Genomic DNA, 24,109 nt, shown 5'->3' on the forward strand with positions numbered 1-24,109 from the left:
TTGCGTCAGAGGACGGAATACTGTATGACCAAAACATTGATGAAAGGTGTATAGAAGACGAAAGTGGAAAGTTTATCTGCATTTATCACTGAATTTCAAAAACACTTAATTTATTTTAACATTATCTAGAAATAGGATAGCTCAAATTTACGGTTATCGTATTAAAAAAAATCAATCAATCAAAATCAGACGATCACTTAAAATTTAATTATTTAAAACGTATTATCGGACAGCGAAAAACGTTATATAAAATCGAAATAAAATTTACAGAAGTATATTATCCAAAAAATCATCTAAATTTGCCCTAGTTTGTATATTGAGCGGAAACATTTCAGACGAATCATTTTCAACTATATATACATATACATGTATTTTATATATAAAGTGCTATTAAAACGCTTCGTTGCTGTTTACAGCCTACAAAAATTTCATCATCACAGTTCCTATGTACATTTCACTCCTTAAAGGGAATCGAATAAGTCTTCAGAATCGATATTTATACCAGTGTACTTACGATTGTACTTAAACCATGCTTGCGTTTATAACTATTCGTGGACTTAACTTGTACGATTACAGAACGAAATAGGGTTGTCAATTACGATTATTACAAAGAAGAGTATATATTTTTAATTTAATTTCGTCGTCGATTTGTACAACCTTAATATACATTACGTTTGAGCGGTTTTTGATGGAATAATGTTTAATCGTCATTTAAGCCATGATCCCTGTATTGCATATAGTTTGATAAGCTCCAAGCCCAATATAATTCAATCAAAGTACGTATAAATCACAATTAAGCTACTATTGTATGCAGTCTTTAAATTTATCGAAACCCATGAGCCCATTCGACAAGTGAGCAAGGAAATCAGTAGCTCAAATATTTAACCCAAAAAATATTTTGGAGCTCAATTACTAGTACAAAGTACCTTTACATTTATTTAGTAGTACGATTGAATGGAAAATGAATGTATGTATGACTAACTCTACTGATCATTTGAGCAATTCCTCCCTATTCTTTTTTTAAATTTATTAATATTAATTTTGCCAACCCTATTTCGATCTGTCATGCGTACTTTATCTATTCGATTAACAATTCGCTTTAATCGTTTAAACTTGTCCCTGGCATGATAAAAACGATTATTGGCAGTTCAAGTTACTACTGTGATATTTGTGGAATATATATAAAAAATCGTTACCAATTCTAGTCGAAACTATATCTTTGTCATTATAAAAGACTAGGGATATATATTTAAATACAAAATTGCGTCTAAGTCTATTCCAGTACGTCATCTAGATCTTAAAATTTATAAACACAATTACAAAGCGTTGTTACATACGTAAAGTTATCAAAAAGTGATCATAGTACGAGTGCAAAATCTACATTTTTTGGTCATAAATAAACAGATATACAATTTTATCATTACATTATGATAGACTATACATTGATTACCGTTACAACGAAATCGGTAAACGTGCATTTACATACTACAGAAAGTAGGCCGTCGGCGAGGCCCAATAAATAAAAAATAAAAAAAATCACGTATTTTTTTGTCTTTTAAAAGTGCTTCTATGCAGACAACAGAAACAGGAATTACAACAGAACGTTAAAACATCTAGGAGAGACGGAAAGAGGAATTGAGTAGTTTTTTTTTTTTTAATTTATCACAATTCAAAATGTTCATAGTCTTAGTCTACTCGGCCACGTCACTGCAACATTAGAGATTCGAGATTGCGATTAAGAATTGTGTCTTTGACTGAATTGAACACGACCTCTATGTTGTGCGTGTCTATGGCCGTTGTGAAGTGGTGGTATAGGGTTGTCTTTGGTTCCCTTCGAACGTTTGCGAACATATTGAGCAGGTACATTTGCACGTCTCTCAAATTGTGCGGATCACCTGTGAACTGGGGGTAGTACCAGCGTATGTCCGTCTCCTTGCTGGCCACTTTCTTCGCGAGCAAATCCGATTTATTTAGGAAGAGTATTATTGAGATGCCTTTGAAGTTCACGTTGTTCACGATCGTGTCGAAAATGTTGAGCGCTTCTTCGAGACGATTTGTTTTCCTGTAACATTGAAACAACAGGAATCAGTCAAATTAGCTCACTTTTAATATTACTGTATACCTAGAAGATTAGGTAAAAATACATGATATGTATCAAAAAAAAATTATATATATAAATTTTACTTGTTGTTTTTTTTGTCACCAGTACTGTACTACATATACGTAGATACGAACCTACATAAAAAGCCTTTTATTATATTTGATTCAGTCCTCCTTTAATATACAAACTATTTCACCCTTAATTTAAAGAACGGACAATTTACTTATCGTATAAAGTCATATCTAATACTTTATTTACTACGCATGTAAAGTATCAACTCAAATGAAAATACCAAAAATACAAAACGCAAAAAGTATCTATCTCCAAGTTATTTAATTTAATAACAATACATGCTTACTTCACAAAACAATATTACTCATAGTATGACTAAGAAATATTTATAAAATACCATATCTAAAATATAAAATAGAGGCAAAACATCTAACGCGGTGCCGAAAAAAAAAAACTGCGATACGTCAGCACGACCTACCTATGCGAATATTACAGGAAATTATGTATATATATTTGTACAGATCGTGCCGGCCTTGGTATAAATTCCCCGATGTCGATTTTTTCTCGAACTATGCCTGTTTATATTTTATTATTAATACACTGCACTAGACGATTAAAACGAGGAGATTACGATTATATCGATAGAAGCTGAGTCTGCTACGTCACTATCGTATGAAGTGGAGAGAACGGATATTCGAGCTTTTGTATTAAAAAAAAATTCAATTTGTAGTTTCTTAATAAACCTAAATAAAAACGGAATATTGTTCTATACCTATAATTTTAATTGATTTTCACGAACGATATTAATAATTATTTAAGTTTGTGTGTATGTGTGTGTTTGTGTAACTACTCGTGTAGTTTTATAGTCAGAAAAGATTAGAGAGACAGAAGTAAACACTGGATATGATAGTTTCGAAAAAACTAGAGAAGAATGTGAACAATTTCGTAAGTTCAGTTCATCAAGGATATGATTAGATTTAAAGATGATTAACGTATCCGGCCTGTCTAGCTTTTGTTAGGTCTTCTGCCGGCACATTATACTGGGTAATACTGGGATTACATTCAGTTACCATGGTAACGCACTGTCAGAGTTAATGGCATTGCCCCGTGCGACTGCGTTACATTGCCGCAATGCCGAACATTATTTACTAGCGTACGCCCCGGCTTCGCGAGGTTGCAATGCTGATACTAAATATACTACAGAATGTCTTACAATGTTAATAGTTTTTCAGTCATTTTCTAATATATTGTGCATATATTATACATATAAACCTTCGTCTTGAATCAACATATTAAAAAAAAACCGCTTCAAAATCCGTTGTGTAACTTTAAAGACCTAAGCATACATAGGGACAGACAGCAGTAAGCGACTTTGTTTTATACTACGTAATGAAGAGAAATAAAACATTTTCAACAAGTGTAGCTGAAAAATGTGTCCGGCATATCTGACGAGCTTTTATTAAACTTGTAATGTTCCTGTTAGTGTTTCGGTCAAATCATACAAGCTGACTAAGAACTAAGAAATTTAATTTTACAACGAGTAAACGGGTTCTGTTCCGATGACAATGCTTTTTATAGCAATTATGAGCTGTTTAACCCCCAGTATTGCCTTCAGATAAAGGAAACCCTTATTAATCAACAGCATGACATAAAATTTCGTTTAGAAAAACTTCTTGGCTATTAACTATTTTTCTTTTTCCAATATGTTGATAAAATTTGACACTCCTTATGGTAAGTGGTAACTTAGTTGTTAAGTTCCTTGTGCGTATAGTTACACTGGCTCACTCACAATTCAAATTCGAACCCAACGATACAAAAGAAACAACTTTGAAGCATAATATATGAGTACACCACCTACTCAAACTGGCTTACACAAAGCCCTACCACCAAATAAATATTTATTACTATCAATTACTATAACTACTCCCACTGAGATAATTAAAACGATTGATAAAAAACGAATTCAATCCTATCACTCATTCCTAAAACATATAATTCATCCAGTAATTTAAATATTTCCTGATCGGTCACAGATAATATGTGACACAGATTTCATAATAAAACTTGCTCACACTAATGGCTCACTACACATACCTGCCTATATTTAAAACATAACGTAACTTAGCGGTCGATAGCTGGACCGCGATACCTTTGATGAAGGGAACTTTTTATATTCTATTTACGATGCTATAACCGTTATATATTTACGTACCAATAAAAATATTAATGACACCGTTTGAAAAAAACATTCGAATTGAAAGCGATAATATTATTTACTTATGATTTTTATTTACTGCATACGTTACACACATGTATGTTGGGGTGTACTTTGGAACGAACACGCTTTTTATATGACACGCGAGTCAGCTATTGCCGACTTTCGACATTCTGACTGACGACAAATTAACGTATACTTTTTTTTGGGGCATTTATAGCTTGGTAAAATAATTCAAAAATAAGGATATTTATTATTGATTGGCGTATTATTAAACAATATTCTAAAGTCAAAAATCAATTAATGTTATGTCGTGTCGTTGTTTGACTAATTCCCTAGATAACCTAGACTAGAGATTTTGTCCCAACATTATATAACAAATAAATAAATTTTATATATTTTACAGTAGACCTATATTTATAAATGTATACAATATATCGAAAGAGATTTGCTTACGGATTGTATTTGAAAAGTAATTTAATAGAAATGGCTTAGTACTTTACTTTATATTTTATTGTACACCACACATAGAAAATAAATAAAAACAACAAGGACCTAGCCTTAATAAAAGAGGCCAACAATTTGGGCGACCTTATTGCTACATAGCTATCTCTTCTAGACAACCAAGGGTGTTTAGGTTATCTCATAGAATATGAGATGGATGGTGATATACTCCTATCGGAGAGTAAGGAAAAATGTATGATGAATATAAATAAATACTAGCAGTTCATAAAAAATAAATAAAAAGAAAGGTATCGTGGGACACCCGTTTAGAACAAAGTAGCTTTCTCTAGATATTACCTATTAAATAACAGACACAATGAAATAAATTAAAAACGTTTGAGAATAATTAAATGACGAGTAATAAAATCGTTATTAAAACGGCGTGTGAATTTAAACAATAACAAACTTTAATATTTTTTAATTACCGTAAATAGTAGGAAGAGATAGAAAGTATCCTGGAAGGGGGACCATTACTCTTTTATTCCATTAGAGAAATATACTAATAACTCTTTCCTTAATCGCACCGCCAAAAAACTCTCTACCGGCACACGTGTTCCCTTCCTTTTATAACCTGGGTGCCTTCAAACGAGGCATGAGGTGGCAACTGGCGGGCCGCTGTATGAGGAGGACGACTAGTGCAGCTTATTCTTACTGACTATACTGTTCGTCTTCGCGTATGGACTCCACTTCCACTTACCATAAAGTGGAGTCATATACCCGGCAAGCATAAAAAAAAGAAAAATAGTAGTTCCATAGTAGGAATCGTTTTACCAGGTCACTAAACCTTGTAAAATAGTATGCGAAAACAAATTGAATTGCTTTACTATATACTAACCGAGCTTGTATACTATCCGTAACATTGTAGAGTCGATTGTCAACAAAGAAACAATTCCACATCTTATATAAATAACATTATCATCAGCTAAAATGATCGTATGGTTTTATTTTAGCATAAATTAATTATTATTACATCTGAATTGTATGAATAATAAATAAGACAAGGTGTCTTATGAGATAAACAGACGTAACTCAAGACAGATGGGTTATTAGTATGACCGACACTGCATTCGAATGGATTATAGTATTTGCACGACCGGCCTGCGGATGCGAATTAGCAATTCATAATCGTTTTGATTGTGAATACAAATATAATACATTTAAAATATATATAATTAATTATCGATTTTAATAGACGATGTGACATAATCGACTATTAAAACTTAATAGTTTCAATTAGTCGTTTTACAAGTTAAATTTAATGTACAGTTACGACCTTTTAAAATCTTGACAATCGCCTTAAGGTGTTACGCCATTTTGGAATGTGTACTTATAATTAGTATAGGCAACTTTAAATATCACGTCCAGACATTATTAGGTAAGGTTTCTAGTTTCAGAATAGTCCTACTTAATGTAGATTCAAACGGGAAGAAACGACAAGGAAATCCTTAGGTAATCTTTTCCGACAGTCAAGTTAAAATGTTTGTATAAATTAATCTTATTCGATTTAAATGAACTCTAGCGATTGTAATTTAACTTAACTTTAAATTATAATCGCCAGCGACATAACTCCTTAATTCCTGAGGTTAGTGCTGAATAACGTGATTAAAATTTAATATTTCGTGCAGCGATAATATATATAAATGGCTTCGCATAATAAATGAATAAAATATAACAGAAGAAAAACGGCATAAAGATAACTACACTAGACTTTTGTCGAAACGTTTATCTAACTACCTTCAGTAACTCAACACAAACTAACTCAGAACATTTCCTGCGATAACAGTCTAACTCTGGGACATTACCATGCCCACTTTACTGGTTGCTATTGCAAACTATAAGTTTTATCTGCTGATATTGTGTTCATTTCTCCGACATCTCCATTGTGTTGTGAACCATAGTTGGTACAGAAATTAATTCGACACAAATTGATTTTTTTTTTGATTTTGACATCCACTTATCAGATATGGTACCAATACACAAAAAAATCTTAGTATTGTTGCGTTTAGATTTTAGGTAAGCCAGGGTAAGGGGCACTAGGAATATAACATCTTAGTTACCAAGGCAAGCGCCAATATCTATGGGCGGTGGTTACCACATACCATCAGGTAAGCCACTTTTACGAACACCTAAACTAAAATAGACACAACTAAAATAGACACAATAAGTAGACAAATAATTAAAAACTTATAAAAATACTTTTTACGAACAAATTGTATAAAATAGTTAAAACCTTTTTATCGAAAACGCTATTTAGAGTCGGCAGTAATGTTATATAGCCCAATAGCTAAAACATATGAACCACAAGAGATGTTTATGTGATTTATTTGTGATTCTAATACATCATGATCATCGGTGAAGGAAAAAAAATGGATGTAATACTATACACTGACCCGTATTGGAGCAGCTGATTAATCTGGAAACCGTATCATCAAGAGGACAGAGGGCAATGACTTTATTAGAAATTATCTAGTAATAAACATTTTGAGCGTCAAGCAAACATACCTATCTTCAGACAGGACCTGATCGAACTCCGACGAAGACACTAGGAACAGTATCGACGTGACAGAATCGAAGCACTGCGTCCATTTCTGCCGTTGCGTCCTCTGACCGCCGACATCGACGAACACGAATGGCACATTGTTGATATTAATTGTACACTCCGTTATGCCTTTCGTGGCTTTCCGGCAGTGGAGGATGTCTTGATGTGAGGGCACATAGTCGGGCCGCGCTATACGCTCCAGCTCCCCGAAGAAATAGCTCACCGAGTCACTCTGAAAATAGAAAAAAAAAAATGTCAACTCCTAGAATATAGCTCACAATTGTGAATTTTATTGAAGACCATCTGCCGTGTTCTGCTAATTATTTCACACTTCGTACCGTACCGTTGCCAGCCTCTAAGTTAATACACCAATTATAACTGATTTGATAGTTAATTCGTAATAGATGATCCGATAAAAAGATGAACTATATTACCGACAACACACTACGTTACAGAGATACACATTACTAGACAATAAACGGGAAGAAATTTGAACCATATGACGTAGCCTGAGCTATTGAAATGAATAGAAAAGATAAAGTATCAAAGCCGACATTTTTACCGGATATCTATTGTATAGAAGATCTTAATAGTCTTTACAAAATATACAATATAATATATTATCCGAAAATAATTGAATTGTTAAATAAAACTGTTATGGGTACATGATATATAAAACTAGTAGTAGCCCGTTGCTTGGCTCGGATTTTCATGGTTTAGGTTGTCATGTGTTAGGCAAAAAAGTATAGTATGTAAAGGATATACTATACTTCGAATTCAAGTTTGCTTCATACAAAATTACATTTCTTTTTTTATGGTATAGGTTGGCGGATGAGCAAATGACCCACCTGATGGTAAGTGGTCACCATCACCCATAGACAATGACGCTGTAATAACTATTAACTATTCATTAATTACATCGTCAATGTGCCACCAACCTTTGGAACTAAGATGTTATGTCCCTTGCGCCTGTAGTTACACTGGCTCGCTCACCCTTCAAACCGGAACACAACAATACTGAGTACTGTTATTTGGCGGTAGAATAACTGATGAGTGGGTGGTACCTACCCAGACGGGCTTGCAAAAAGCCCTACCACCAAGTAAAACATCAAATTCGGTTCAGCTGTTTGGTCGTGAAAGAACGACAGACATACAGAGTTACTTTCACATTTATAATATTGATTGATTTAGGTTACTTAAAGTGACATATCAATTAATACTAGAACTATATAACAATACTGCAGACCGTTTGCCCTAAAACGTCTGGCTTGAAACATGCAACGTTCGGAAAAATCAATACAAACTTCCATTGAGGAATGAAGTTGCCAAAACGCATTATTCACATTTACATGCATTTAAACTCACATTCACACATTAAAAGGCGTTTGTAGGTAAACGAGATTCAAGTGACATTACGTGCGAAAGAATTTTTATTTGTGACATTCAAATTGCAGGACCGCATTAACCTTTTAACTTCCAAAAATATAATAGTTTCTGGGATTGACATAAGAAAAATTCGACGGCGTTTTTAGTTAAATATATGTTCTTCTCTTTTTTAAATGATTTTTTTCTTTTATTAATTAAAATAATTGTATTAACTAATATGACTTTGTATTTTTTTAAATGTTGAAAAAGAGTAACTACTGAGTTTCTTGACGATTCCTCTCGGTAGAATCTTCTTTCCGAACCTTCAGCTCAGCATAGCTTCACTTAATTGTAAAATGACGATTCAAAAGTGCTTGTAAAAGCCTACTTGAATAAAGTTTCTTTTGATTTTGATTTTTAAAATCACAATGTCAGGTTACCTTTCTGGTAAGAGAAACAATCTCTAGGCTCATAGGAATAGGGCGAGTCCTTAAAAAGTCAATGCACCGCAAAACGTGGGATTTAATATGAGTCTGTTGTGTTTGCAATACTCGTTTTATTGCTTACTCAACGTAATATGTAATTCCGTTTAACACCTTAAACTCAACACTATGAATGATTTGAATTGAAATATAATGTCAAATAATACTCCAAGAAATTGTAACACTAGGGCTTTAACCGCATAACATTTATAAAACACAAAAGGGGGTAAGAGGTGGTGGCTCCTAAAATCAAAATTATAAGAAACCTACTCGTCAAAATTATAGTTTGTATATGCTACAGATTCTGAAATATCGTGATTAAACTATGATTTATATTTCGCTTTTACATATTTTAAAAATAAAGTAATATCAACAATTATCTTTGAAATATTTTTAATCCAAACCTAATCGGTTTACGTCTGAACGATAGTATGTACAAACTAACATATTAGACGCACAATAAACAGCATACGGCTAGAATTCTAGTGCAAGACGATTAGCCTAAATGAGCAAAAATAAATTGAATGAACTCGAAACCGTTCGAACCTTACAACGTATTTCATTGAATACTATCTTATTCAGCCTTCGAATCATTGAGATCATCTTCGCGTACGACATACCTACTCATCTAATGTCTCTTTATTGACTGAACAATATTTATACAAAGGAAACTTTCATTCAACAACAACAACCTGCAAATTTCCCACTGCTGGGCTAAGACCTCTTCTCCCTTTTTGTTGAAATATATTCCACCACGCTGTTCCAATGGTGGAATACATTACATGTGGCAGAATTTCTATGAATTAGACACATGCAGGTTTCCTCATGATGCTTTCCTTCACCACCGAGCACGAGATGAATTATAAACAATTAAGTACATCAATATTCAGTGGTGCTTGCCTGGTTTTGAACCCGCAATTAATGGTTAAGATGCACGCGTTCTAACCGCTGATCCATCTCGGATCTTTCGTTCGCTCATATTCGTAGATATTTATCGAAGTAAAACCAAAAGTGTTGAAAGAAAACAAACAATAACAGAAGGTATTTCCTTGAAAACGACAGACAAAGAAAATGTTGGAATAATTTAAGATGCTGTTAAGTACAATAAAGTAAGCGTTTAAGGCAATAAAGGATGTCATGTTGATGAGGTCACACCTACAGCCAGTGGACTCGACGCTCACAATGAAAACTGACGGCCCAAACACGGCCCAAAGCGACCAGTCACCGATCTAGTGCGTCACATAACAGCACCGTGTATCAATGTTATGATATTTTCACACTGTAATGCAAATATGTAGTACGCAAATGTTTAACGGTTAAACATTAGAACGTATAAAATGTTGAGACGTATTGGCTACCTATATGCTTAAGTGAAATGATTTTTAGTCACAGTTTATTTGACATCATTTCATACGAGAGACATTTTCGTCTTTTCACTCATTCCGAGACATTCATTCGTCTGACAGAGAAGTATGGAAGAAAAAGACATGCTGCGCCGACACCAAATAATATTGGGATAAGGGCAGGAGGATGATGATGACGATCATTCAGATTCAGATCATTTAATGCAAGAATTTATTTTCTGATCCATAATGAGAATTTCGATTCGAAAATTCATTAAAGTTATACTTTAAAAACTTAAAACGAAGATTAATCAGCAAAATTTTTAACTGCGACACGGCAAACGGGTAAATACAAAGCGTATATTTGCGACGGTGATAAAATGCAAGTTAAACAATCTTATCAATGGTTGAAACGCTTTCCTGTTTTCAACGACAACGTACAGGTGAATGTCAGCTAAATTGATAATATCAAGTATTTTAAAACGAAACGAAGTATATTTCCTCAAATTCTACAGTAAACGAAAAAAATACCTATGTATGATTTTTAGGACGTAATTTAACAATAATGAATATGTTCCAAACCCTCTCCTTAGTGGCAGAGGAGGTTTTAAGCCCAAAGTGGGAAATTTACAGGCTGTTACTGTTAACAATAATGAAAAAAAATATATCGTAGTAGACGTATTTAATAACGCCGTTAGTATGAGAATATAAATCCAAAGTAGTGGTTAGTTATAAATGATAAACATAAATGAACAAAACAAACGAATAAACAAAAGACTTTTTAAAAAAACAATTGCAGTAACAAAACGCATATTACATCATATTTGAAAACAGAACATATTTGTTCGCAATACATTTAATAGGTAAATAAAAAAAAAACAAAGGAAAGACGCTAAGAGGATGTTTTGATGGAATAAACACGAAGCGTATATTTAGAATACGTGAATGGATTTAAATAGCACTAACGACGAAATAATTTATAGGTAAATAGACTGGCTTGCCCACGAATGGCACTTCTGTGTCATAGGAATATATGGAGGAAGGTGGTGCGAAATGTACCTACAGGAGAGCCACACGCATGGTGGTCACGACCCTGAGTAATGAGGAAACGACTAGGAAGAAGAAGACTGCTTTTTAAAAGAGCAATATAAAATTTTTGCATTTATTCGTATTTCACATGAAATCGTTATAATTATCACAATACTATTTTATACTTATCAGTAGATCTGTTTCAGTCTCAAATCCATAAAAGACCTGGCAAATAGGCCACATAATTATAAAAGACCCATATACATATGAGCTTTCATACATATTAACTATCCCTTATAATACACCCCGAACCTTGGTTAATTCTCAGACCTATATAAGACCTGGAATTTATTATTAATGAAGACTTTAAAATCGGCCACTAACCATCGAAATAACTGTAAAAATATTAACCACGAAAATGTACTGGATTTTCAATGCGTTTTGAACCTTGGAAATTCAGAATACGTCCTTTGTGCCTGTAGCTCTGGCTTACCCTTCAAACACAACCCAACGATGCCAAGTGTTACAGTTTGCTAGTAGAATATGACGAGTGGGCGTTTCCTACCCAGACGAACTCACACAAAGCCCTTACACCAAGTGCCGAGAAATAAGAATGAAAAATACGCACATATCAGTACAAAGTATAGTACGACACAACTCAGATGTACCATAGGCAAAATTCGTAAAACCGATCACATCCGAATTAAGTACGCCATCCCAAATTATCAATATTTATTTCTTATATGAGAGTGCTATTTCATTGATTGTAAATCGCCAGTAATCGGTTTTACGAATTTTGCCGATGCTACATCTAATTTGTGTCTTACTATACACTAATGTTAATTATTTGCGCAACCAAAGGGTTAATAGCTAGCCAATGTCATCACTACGAAATCAGTGCATCCATTGTTCCAGAATCACGGATTCTTCCGCTAATGATCATAATTATTCCCTATTCACCGATTCAATTAACATCAATAAATGAAACGTATGAACCTTAAACAAAATCGAAACGCTATTTAATTGATAACGATCTTATCTTTTGTTTGAAATCATAGATATTATATTACAACATAGTTCTACGTGCTAATTGTAATAAGTGATTATTGTGAAACAAAAGACGATAAGCTCGAGTCAAACCTTTAACTGGGAAGGTGTAATGACTCATATATTAATAAAACATATATATATTCTATAACAAAACGAATTGAATAATCTTATAAGTTAACTCTCGCTTGAAATGATTTGTAATAAAGAGGTGCTTTGTTCGGTCTAAACGACCTCTTTCCTGCGTTATAATTGGTTTAATTCAAATTCAGCATGACCGAACTCGAATGACCAGCTTAGAGATCTACTTAATTCAACATAATTGATCATAATACCATAGATAATGTTATTATGCATAATTTAAATATATAATTTACATTATTTGAATATTATGAAATAATCTCTTCGGAGTTATTCGGAGCTCCGAAGCGAAGAATTCAAATGAATTTTAATTAATGAAACTAAGAAATATGAAATGAAATATATTTAGTCCTAGTTCGATTATTTTGGAATGCTGATAAGTGTATAGAAAAAAAAACATTTCAAATTTACGTTTTGTTTAGTTAGTGTCATTTCATTCAAAAAATCAATTTTAACAAAATTGTTTAATTTTTGTTCAATTCCGAAGATTCACCTGCAGCGTCATAGCTACGGACTCAAGTCTAGCTGCGTTTTAATACTTTGAAATCTAAACCCAATGATAAATTAATCTCGAACATCTTATTAGTAATCTCAACAAAACATCTGTATATTGTATAAAACAAAGTCGCTATCCGCCGTCTGAACACTTACGATCTTTAAAAGTACGCAACGGATTTTAATGCGGTTTACAAACGGAGGTTTTATATGTCTAAATCATGCATATTATAGCAGGAGAAGATCAGATACTTCCAATTATTCTAATAGAATAAAATTGATCTTTTAATAAGTTGTATAAGTAATAAGTGACCATGTAAAGCCAGGATGATTAATAAACATCAATTACAAAAATAAGAACGATAATTTCTCTTTTCTTACATTTATCTATTTACACAACTTTAATAATTTTACATTCAATCCAATTATGAATTTATAGTCACGTAGTTGCATGCAGAAACCGACCTTCGAAAGATTATCAAGAAAGCAACATTAATAAAATAACATAATAATCAAAGGGACGTAAGTACGTTATTCGTAAATACATAAAATGATACAAAGTTTATAAAAAAGTTTAATGACTCGGGCCGTATCTTATATCATTATGTATTTGGATCAGGCAACATAGATACAGAACAGGTTTATATAAACGTATTAACATAGACATCTATGAAACTTGTTACTTCATTTCCACGGTTATATAAAATTATATTCCACTAATAGTGAATCATTTTTAACAAACGAAATGATCGTAAAATCGCAACAGCTATGAAATCATACAGATAATTGTCGTCGTATAGTCCTGCGCTATTCATTACAATACCTAATGATAGAGTACGATCATGATCCAACACTGTCGTATTAAAAATTACGCCTGTTCGTCCAATAATCATAAAATAAGAGGCTTCTGTTATTGGTCGATTATTATTTCCACGGTCACGATTCAACAAAAAGAATTATGAGTGTAAAAAGGTATATTTTACCTTTATCTGCTTGGTATGAATTAATTCCGTTGAGAGCTGCTTGCTATACATACAGGCATGATAAAGCTTTGAGTTGTTTATTATCATACTATGTTTTAGACATGTAATATATTGAAGTTTAATTTCGGCTTGATGTATAAAATCTTATGTTCAAAAATACTTTAGTATATATGTAAGTCTTATTAGTCACAGAGTCGAGATGGCCCAGTTGTTAGAACGGGTGCATCTTAACCGATGATTGCGGGTTCAAACCCAGGCAATCACCGCTGATTCATGTGCTTAATTTGTCTTTGCCACATGTGTGTTCCACCAACCGGCATTGTAGCAGCGTGGTGGAATATGTTCCAAACCTTCTCTTCAAAGGGAAAGGAGGCCTTTAGCCCAGCAGTGGGAATTTACAGGCTGTTGTTGTTTGTTGTTGTTATTAGTCACTAAAAGACTATGGAGGATAACACTACGAGTTAGAAGTTGTTGATTTTCATAAAGGATAAACAATGATTTGATCTTGTTTTATAACCTACTATGAGTCGCACGCGGCTTCGCTCGCTTTCGAGTGTGTTGGTTATCATATATTGGGCAAAAAAGTAGACTATGTCCTTTCTCGAAGTTCAAGTTAACTTCATACTAAATCTCATCAAAATCGGTTCAGCGGTTTGGTCGTGAATAAGCGACAGTTAAAGAGAGACAGAGTTACTTTCACATTTATATTATTAATAATATAGATAAACTATAACTCTATGTAAATAAAACAAGTAACTACATTTTTTTATCGGTAGACTATACATTCCGATCGGTAGTAGTTTATCATTTAATTTAAGAGGTTAATAAACGCCGTTGTCCTTGCTCGATTAGGCGTTGTCTGTATAGGCGGATAAACATGGCGCACGGTAACCTCATATCCCTTTGCCCTGTATTTGCAAGAGAGTATCACAGGTCTATACAACACAAAGTTTCGTACCGCATTGATTTATTAAGAGACAGGGGGTTGAGCAATGATGTTCTAGTAAACATATATGTTATTAACGCGCAAAAAGTGAAGACTAGAAAACGTCCCAATTGTGACGTTTGCCTTTAGTCGTTTTACATAGTAATACGTTATAATACATCATAATTGCATAGTAATACGTTTTGCGTAATTAAAACATCTAGTTCTCCCTTTTTCTTATTGTTTTTATCTAGCTATACTTTTTACTTGTAACGAAATGTAAAATAAACGGTCCCCGGCGCGGCACACTTTTTTCTGTTGTTTAGTACGGATATAACATATCTGTTTATTAGAATATTATTGGGGTTGAGTATATGCAAACTACACAAAAAGGTTAAATAATATTTAAAAAGATAGTATGCAAAAAGAGGCAGTTTCCCTTTTAATTAAAAATGTAATAAAAAATGTAATTTTAATACTTAATTCAACAATATAAAGGAAAATCCATTAAAGCTTTGTAAATTTTAATTAGGCCAAGATTAAAATAACCGTGGAATACTATTATAGAACCGAATACCTTGCCTCAGGGAAGGATGTATTAACTTTGCGATGTCATAAACTAGGTGTTATTCGTTTACATTTCCTTCTTGTGTCTATACAATGACTAGCAACCCGCCCCGCACAGGTATTTGATATGTATCGCTATTTTATGATCAAATTACACAAAATCGTTATAAATTGTCCATGTGTTATTCTAATGTATAGCCTATATTACTGTAAAATTTCATTCAAATCCGTTCTGTAGTTTTCTCGTGGAAGAGTTACAAACATACATACATCCTTCCTCATAAACTTATACATTAGTAGGAATTACGATTGTCACAGCTTCTATCTAAAAGATCGATATGTGAATAAACATAATATTTTTGTTAACATACTGTGAAACAATTGTAAGTATAAACACTTTATTGAAAACATTCCGAAAAAAGTCTCTTAAATTATAACGCTTAAGGAACAGAGGAAAAAAGAATACCATGAATTTGGTTCGTTCATCGTTATAAATCGTTTGTTCAAGGTCAAGATATTTCGATAAACATAGTGATTGTTTCAATTTTTTCAACTTAACATGTGGATAATTATAGGTGCGAAGGGGCCATACGTTTGAAAGATTAATAAGACAGATGATTTCATATAAAACTAAACGTAATAGTCTTACAGCTATCTCTCCAAAAAGTCTATAGCCCAGCAGTGGAGCAGTTATAGGCCTTTGTAAGCAATCCCAGATCAAACTATAAACCTCAGGTTCAAAATATATAGTAAATGATATCGGCACCTTCATATTTTTACCTATTCTAATATTATAAATGCGTGCAATTCTGTGTTGTATACTGAACCGAATTTGATGATATTTCGTATGAAGCAAAATGTTCTAAGGATCTGACGACTCAGGCAAAAATACATGTTATTGTAACCTACATAAGGAGTTATTTGCAGTAGTTTTATAGTCTTTGATATTTTATTCGAATATGATATCTATACCAAAAAAGCAAAACGTTAGATACTCAATGATTAAATTTTATTGATAATGATAATCCCCTGACCGACTTTAGCCACAGCGGTCATTCTCAGGGAATAATAGCCATGTGCTGTCTTACTCCTCCTATTATGGATCGACAAATCTGACACAATATAAAATAATTCAAATGCAGAACTAAAGACTTTACTTCCGGGGCATGGAACTACGACAATGCCAAATCCAAAACTCCAGACAGCTAGATAATGTTATGTTATTTTTTACTGACTCTACCCTGGGGTTATGATACACAATATACAAAATAACGCCCTTATACGTTAGCCTTCTCCAAATATACAGATAGTTAAAATATAAGGGCTAAATGCATGCAATAATAAGTTTCAATTCGATCATTGCGTCTCTTTCTTCCAAACGGAAAAACGAATGCAATAATCTTCTAATTTAAAATGAATATTCATAATCTACCGTAGAAGAATGCATTATGTATATAGCATGCATTCGATAATGCATTGCTTTAATAGTTCATAATCAGTTTTTCGAAGTTTTGCGATGAAGATAAACTTCGATTAACGTCATGCTAGCCGGATTCTAAGAAACGTTCTCGTCAATTACGAAGCCTATGTTTTCGTCTTCGAACCCATACAACTGAATAAATTAGACTAAATTTCTTAGAATTCTTGGCTTAAAACGAGGGGAAAAAACATCGACCGGTCTATTTTAAAACTCCGTATAACATTATATTATTTTAATTAACAAGACTTACAGAAAACACTAAAGATATACGATCTGATATGAGATCTTACACGTTTTTTCATTATTCTCTTATATATTACAGTAACCAACATAATGCGATACATATATTATAATCTTTTCACTTTAAAAATTCAACTGAATCAACATTATTTCGCTGAAATCACTATCAACACCAAGCATATAAATATTCAGATTATTATATATCTACCTATGCTATAGAACTATTGTCTATTCCAATATAAGGAAAATTAAAGGTAAACAAACCTTACGCTTATGCATACAACTAATAACTCAGCTATACCTAGTGTACACACTAACAGTTTTCGCTTAATATATATTTATTTACAATGCTGTTCCACTGAACTAATTAATTTTAAATCCAAAATTCCAATAACTGTTTGGTCGACGTTTGAATACGCCATTTTTTCACAATTCCATAATAAATATCACTCTCTAACAATGATAACCCGTGAATTCAATGTAAAAGTGTAACTACTGAGTTTCTTGCCTGTTCTTCTCGCAGAATCTACTTTCCGAACCAGTGGTAGCTTCACTTAATTGTAAAATGACGTTTCAAAAGTGCTCCTAAAAGCCTACTTGAATAAAGTTTATTTTTATTTACATGTGACGATTGGAATAGACAATAGGTTAAAACAATAAGGTAAAATAAACTCCAAACTTTCCCCCTAGTTGAAGAAAAAGATTCGTATTAATATTACCAACAATTCCTTAACGCTCAAAAGTACGGAAGTACTTTAAAAGCGATCAATATCATAATTATATTATTATAATACTGTTAATAAAATCGGAAACCAATGTTCTAAACACAATACTAGTTCTTAATGAATGCAAATATAATTCTACAACTGCAATGCGTCGAGAATCGGTCCTAGGGCTTAGAACGGGAATATTTTACTTTCATACTTAATACTAAGACATAATAGCTTTGTTAACATTAAGGTCCAAATTATGTACGTAGAAAACATAGAAATAATTACTGCATTGGTCATGAATGCATGGAATGGTGACAGGTATGGTGGCAGCATATCATTGTTGAATAGGCTAAATTTAATTGCGTTAGTTGAGGAATCGAACCTGGTCAAACTATTGGGTAGGCAACTATGCTGACCAATACACCACCAAAGCTTAATAATTTATATGTCTGCTATTCTGCCTTTTATCTCTGCTTCATCGTGTGTATTGGTAAGTTTATGTCTTATAAGAAAAGTCTGTTTTTTTATTATGAGATTTAAATGGTTCGCACATGATTTTTTGTATATTTTATTCATGATTGAAAATAACGCATGTAATTTAAGTTTAAATATGTCCATATTCCTTGGTACCTTATTACATTTTATACAGATTTTCAGTTCACAAATCTTTGAAACTCATTGTCTCATTTTAACTCATTGACGATTGAAGATACTTGATAAGAATCACAATAATCAATCCACTATACTTTGCTCCACGGTATTTTCATGCCAAACGTGTTTATTTATGAGTTAGCATCTGTTTTGGCAAGCCATTGGTAATGCAGGAATAGGATCGTCTACACTGTAGGCAATATTGCGCTGAGCCATGTAGTAAAGCCGTTACACATATACTAATATATCACGATCCACTTTACCTAACACGCTACGTTCTGCGACATTCGTTTAACAAAAACTGTGTCGTTTGTGCAATAAAATATCAAGACACGCTACTCCTTTATCATGCGAGATTTAAAAGCTAGAATCTGTTAAATAAAATAAAAGGTCAACATACTGACAGCCCTAACTGGAACTCGAAGTCAATTTAAACTTTATAACTACGAAGCAGAAACAATAAAATAAATCCTTTGTTTTAAAAGTAATTTTAAATGAAAGAATTCCTTTAATCAAACATTTGTATGAGAGTTTGATTTAGATGAGAATATTTGTAAACAAATGCATTTATTTTAATTATTGTACAGTTAACGTAATAATTTTATTGTTCTTTTTCTCTTTCTTATTCATCTGTCATGCATTTAAAAATTGAATCATATGTAACACAGCATAAACAAAACATTGCAATGCAAATATGTATTTTTTTGTCTGTTTTTATAATAACAGACGTGCTTGTGACATTACATAGTTTTATACTAAGTATATAAAAGTTTTAGATAACAATTTGTGACATTATTATATCAACTAATCGGAGATAAAGTCAAAGCTTTTCAAACATACAGTAATAACAAAAATTATTAATTTTAAACCTTTTCTGTGACTAAAATATGCGGTTTAATATTTATTATTTACAAATTGTGAGGTTTTCCATTCAGACGTTATCTGCTTTATTTATATTACAACGAAATTCAAGCCGGTAGCTGAACAACTAACAAATTTTTAAAAATATATATTTATAACACATATTTTTTCCGATCGACTTTTACGAGCTGCAGTGCTATTCTGCAAGAATCTCACAACGTAACTCACTCGTGAAAGATTGAAAACTAACGCTGATAACCTATTTTGAAAGGCGTATCCTTTAAATGTTAAGAATATTATAATCAATGTTGTACGCATATAACATTCTGACATTTCACGATCATGTTCTGCGGTCAGTTTCGAGTTTATTCTAACAGAATAGGTATACGATCAGAGGGAATAAAGTAATCCTGGAGAAGCTCAGACAATGTTTGACTATCTTTGTAATTGAAGCCAGTTTCTTGTATTTGTAGAATCTCTAACCTTAAAATGATCGGTCATTTATTTTTATGTAATAACGATACGATATCATTTAACTTCACCTAGTAAAGTAAAAAATAAAACTAACAGCCTGTAAATTACCAATGCTGGGCTAAGGACTCCTCTCCCATTAAGGAGAGGGTTTAGAACATATTCCACCACGCTGTTCCATTGCGGGTATGTGGAATGCACATGTGGCAGAATTTCGATGAAATTAGACACATGCAGGTTTCCTCACTATGTTTTCCTTCACCGCCGCGCACGAGATGAATTATAAACACTTGTGAACTTCATTAAAATTTATTTTAAAAATATTTTTAGTGTCAGAAATTCAATAATATTTCTTGTTATACTGGCCTATCGATGACGACCTACAGAACCCTTACAGTAATGGGGAGATATGTCAACGACCACTATGGTTTTGAATTTTGAAAAAACTTGATGATGATAATCAATTAATATGATTCAAATGTAGATTATCATTAGTTTTTTACGTTGTCTTGGGTCTGGATGTTTGTGGTACCGTCGTTACTTCCGATTTCCATAACACAAGTGCTTAAGCTACTTACATTGGGATCAGAGTAATGTATGTGATTTTGTCTCATATTTATTTATTATTTATTTATTTATATAGAATCACTTACGATCCCTACAAAAAATTACGAATACTGAAGTTCAGCAAGCATATCTATTTTCACTCTTGATCTTAATCACTATAAACATGCCCATCATCAAACACGTAGATATTATAAAAGGTACATAATACTAGCGAAATGAATGAGGAAAATTCACGCAACTATTTTTAGTTCCAACCTAATTCCAAACTGGAGGCTTTTTTGGCACGTACATCAAATTTATTCCACACTTGATTACGTAGTCCATTGTGTACGTAATGATGTGTCTATTTAATTGTACGTTTTTTATCGAATGTACAATAACGTGAAATTTAAAAAAATTACTTTTAATGTCCCATAACGTGTCGTTTCGCGTTTAACGCGAAGGTTACGTGTTGTAATACATGTTTAAAAATGAATTCATTGTCATTAAACATGCGAATGTTTTAAGATAAAAGGGTGAAAAGTAGCTGAATTTTTAATAAAATCGAAACTAATTCTGATCATCTCTTATTGTTTACTTCTATGGCTCTTAATTGATTATTTAAACCAATGTATACTGTTATAAGAACAATATTCTTCTGTTGGAAATACTTTTAGCAAATCCGCCTGGGACCGCTATATCAAACTTTAAAGTATTCCGATTTAAAGAGTGATGGATAAAGATATAATATCATTTTGAGGCCCGGGATTCAACGCATTGACAGAAAATCAGAAGTCTTTATTCCAATCGTGAATCTTAACTCAACTTCTTACAGAAAAATGTTTTAAAAGAACGCTACCGTCCACCTGATTAATAAATACTTAAATCTGGGCCCTTATTTTCGATCAGTTTAAGGGTTTCTCTTAATCGTAAAATATGAGTCGCTTTTTTCTTTCAATTGACGAAAACATTTTTCTAGACCAACACTGGTAATAGAACCTAAATAATTGTATAGATACATGTATTCCCAATACAAAATCGACAACTTCAGGTATTGCTTACAGGCATCATGTGTTCGAAACCTTGCAAGCGTAACGCATGACGCAACATCTATGACTAATCCAACGAGATAAGAAACGCAATTACAATTATTTCATTTATATATGATGACGTCATAATTAATCTGCTTTAGTAGTAAAACTGTGCTATCAACTTGGCTGTCTTATAATATGTGAGCTAGCTGTTCCCTGTGACTCCTTGCAAACTATTTTTTATTCATCCATAATCCTGATGGATGTCACGACAAGACAACATACATACAGAAAAATTTACTTTCGCGTTTATACTATTAAATATAAATTATAGCAACACTTACATATAAATATAGATTTCAATGTGATATATAAATTTTACATATGACTACAAAATAATTATCAAAAAAATTAAAAATAATTGCCTATCACATAATTGGCATTCTTATAGCTTGTTTACATTTTGGCTACTAATATGGTTGTGAGCAGGGAAGTGATAAATGTAAGTGGTTGCGTTTAATAATGCAAGGAGCGGGGGTAATTATATATTAGCAATGCTAAGAGCAGTAGAAGTGGGCTAAGTGCTAATGTACCACTATTGTATATTAATTTATATATATTTTCTTTAGTCTTAATTTTACTTAGCCACTACAAGTTTGATGATTAAAAAGTGAGAAATAATACCTTACTGTTATGTGAAGAATTTTTCGAAAATGTTGAATTGACATTGGGCAAATAAAATTATGAACACTTAGTGACAACATTATAAATTAACAAAAGTCTTTTATAAAAAATTACTTGAAAATTACTATGAACGATCAAATATTAGTGCAGGAAGGCTAATAATTTAATGAGTTAAATGGTCCGAAAAAGCTAACACAATCTACAACATAATTCATATGATATTTATATTCATGACTTAAATAAAATTTAAAACTGAAGAAAGAAAAAAATTGAAGTCTATCATATTGTACATTTAAGTCATTTTTATTATTAATGAACTTCAGTTTAATTATGTAACTATACATTATTAAAATTGACAAAACTAATATTGTCTGAATTTGTTTATACTTTTAACTAATACTTTAATAAAAATGTCTGGTCTTTTTATTTAATAAGTAACAAAGTTCATTGATCAGGAGCAATAATTGTGTAGTTTATGAATCAAATCAAATGTCAATTAGTTTGACCCCAATAATTTTGAAGTATATTGATATCTAGAAAGAATTATAAACATTGAATAATACATTTAAAAGATGACACATCTGAAATAAAGATGTCTTTAAAATAATTTTTAATACAAAATATTTCCGATTTTGATAAAATTTAATAAATGAATTTTTTTTTACATTTTCTTATGGTGTCAAAATTATATATCAATAGTACCTTCTTACTACTTAACACAATTAATATGTTTTATTGATTAGGACCTTACCTAAGTCAACAAAACAATAACTATGCAAATTTATTGGAATATTCATTGAATCACCATATAAATTTCAAAAGAAAATATATGAACAGCACAATGGAAACTATTACATGAGTTTTGTTTACATGATAAACATGGGGCAATACTCACCAATTGAAATTCCCTACGCCTGTCGTAGGCCCTCTTTATGGCTCTGTCTAACCACAGAGAGTGTATATGCGGTGCATAATGCATGAACAGTCGGCTGTCCAGCGAAGCCGTACTGTTGAAATGCAATGCCTGTTGACCGATGTCCAAATTTCTCGGGTTTTCCCAAGGTATCGCGAGCTTGTCCCGCGCGTCCACTAACACTTGTATGCCCTTCACAATGTTCTGGTATATCACATGTTGATACTCGCGCACTAGTTCCGGCTCGAACTTCACTTTGTGTATTATCCTCATCTGTTTCAGGAATGTTGACTTTCCGCTTTCACCCGCACCAAGTAGCAATAATTTAACTTGCCGCCGTAGCGTCTGTTTATCTTTCTCAAGTATTCTGTCGATCTCTTTGCTTCTGTACCTTTGCTCGATCTCCTCGGGCGATAGCTTGAGACGCAACCAGCAAGTCAGAGCCTCGGTACAACAGGTACATGACCACAGATCGTTGGCCATTTTGCATGATTATCGACACTAACACAAAAGGCAAATACTAAATAAGCATTTGTAAACACTATGTAGAACGTCTATGATGTACACATTTTTAATGTTCGTTTTTATTCGATCTGATAATAATAAAATAAACTTTATATCCGGAATAAGACGTACACACGCATTCTACCCCTCCCAAACTCATTGAGAAAAATAAAATGAGAAATTGAATTAAGTGAGAGAGACCACAGATCTAAATAAAAGTATTGCCATAACAAATGCATTTGCCATTAAAAAAATAACTATCGCAGT

At 32.5% G+C, this 24,109-nt stretch overlaps 1 protein-coding gene across 1 annotated transcript; it reads right to left on the reverse strand.

Annotated features, from left to right (window-relative positions):
- Nucleotides 1–316: 316 nt before the first annotated feature.
- Nucleotides 317–24,051, reverse strand: LOC124533617 (guanine nucleotide-binding protein subunit alpha homolog). Its single transcript, XM_047109012.1, has 3 exons — nucleotides 23,321–24,051; nucleotides 7,335–7,603; nucleotides 317–2,062 (listed from the first exon to the last, which is right to left on the reverse strand). The coding sequence occupies exons 1-3, from the start codon at nucleotides 23,819–23,821 to the stop codon at nucleotides 1,705–1,707; spliced, it is 1,128 nt and encodes a 375-aa protein (XP_046964968.1). The 5' UTR covers nucleotides 23,822–24,051; the 3' UTR covers nucleotides 317–1,704.
- Between the last annotated feature and the right edge of the window lie 58 nt (nucleotides 24,052–24,109).

The sequence above is a fragment of the Vanessa cardui genome, chromosome 11, assembly GCF_905220365.1.
Source record: "Vanessa cardui chromosome 11, ilVanCard2.1, whole genome shotgun sequence".
In the NCBI taxonomy this organism is placed as follows: domain Eukaryota; kingdom Metazoa; phylum Arthropoda; class Insecta; order Lepidoptera; family Nymphalidae; genus Vanessa; species Vanessa cardui.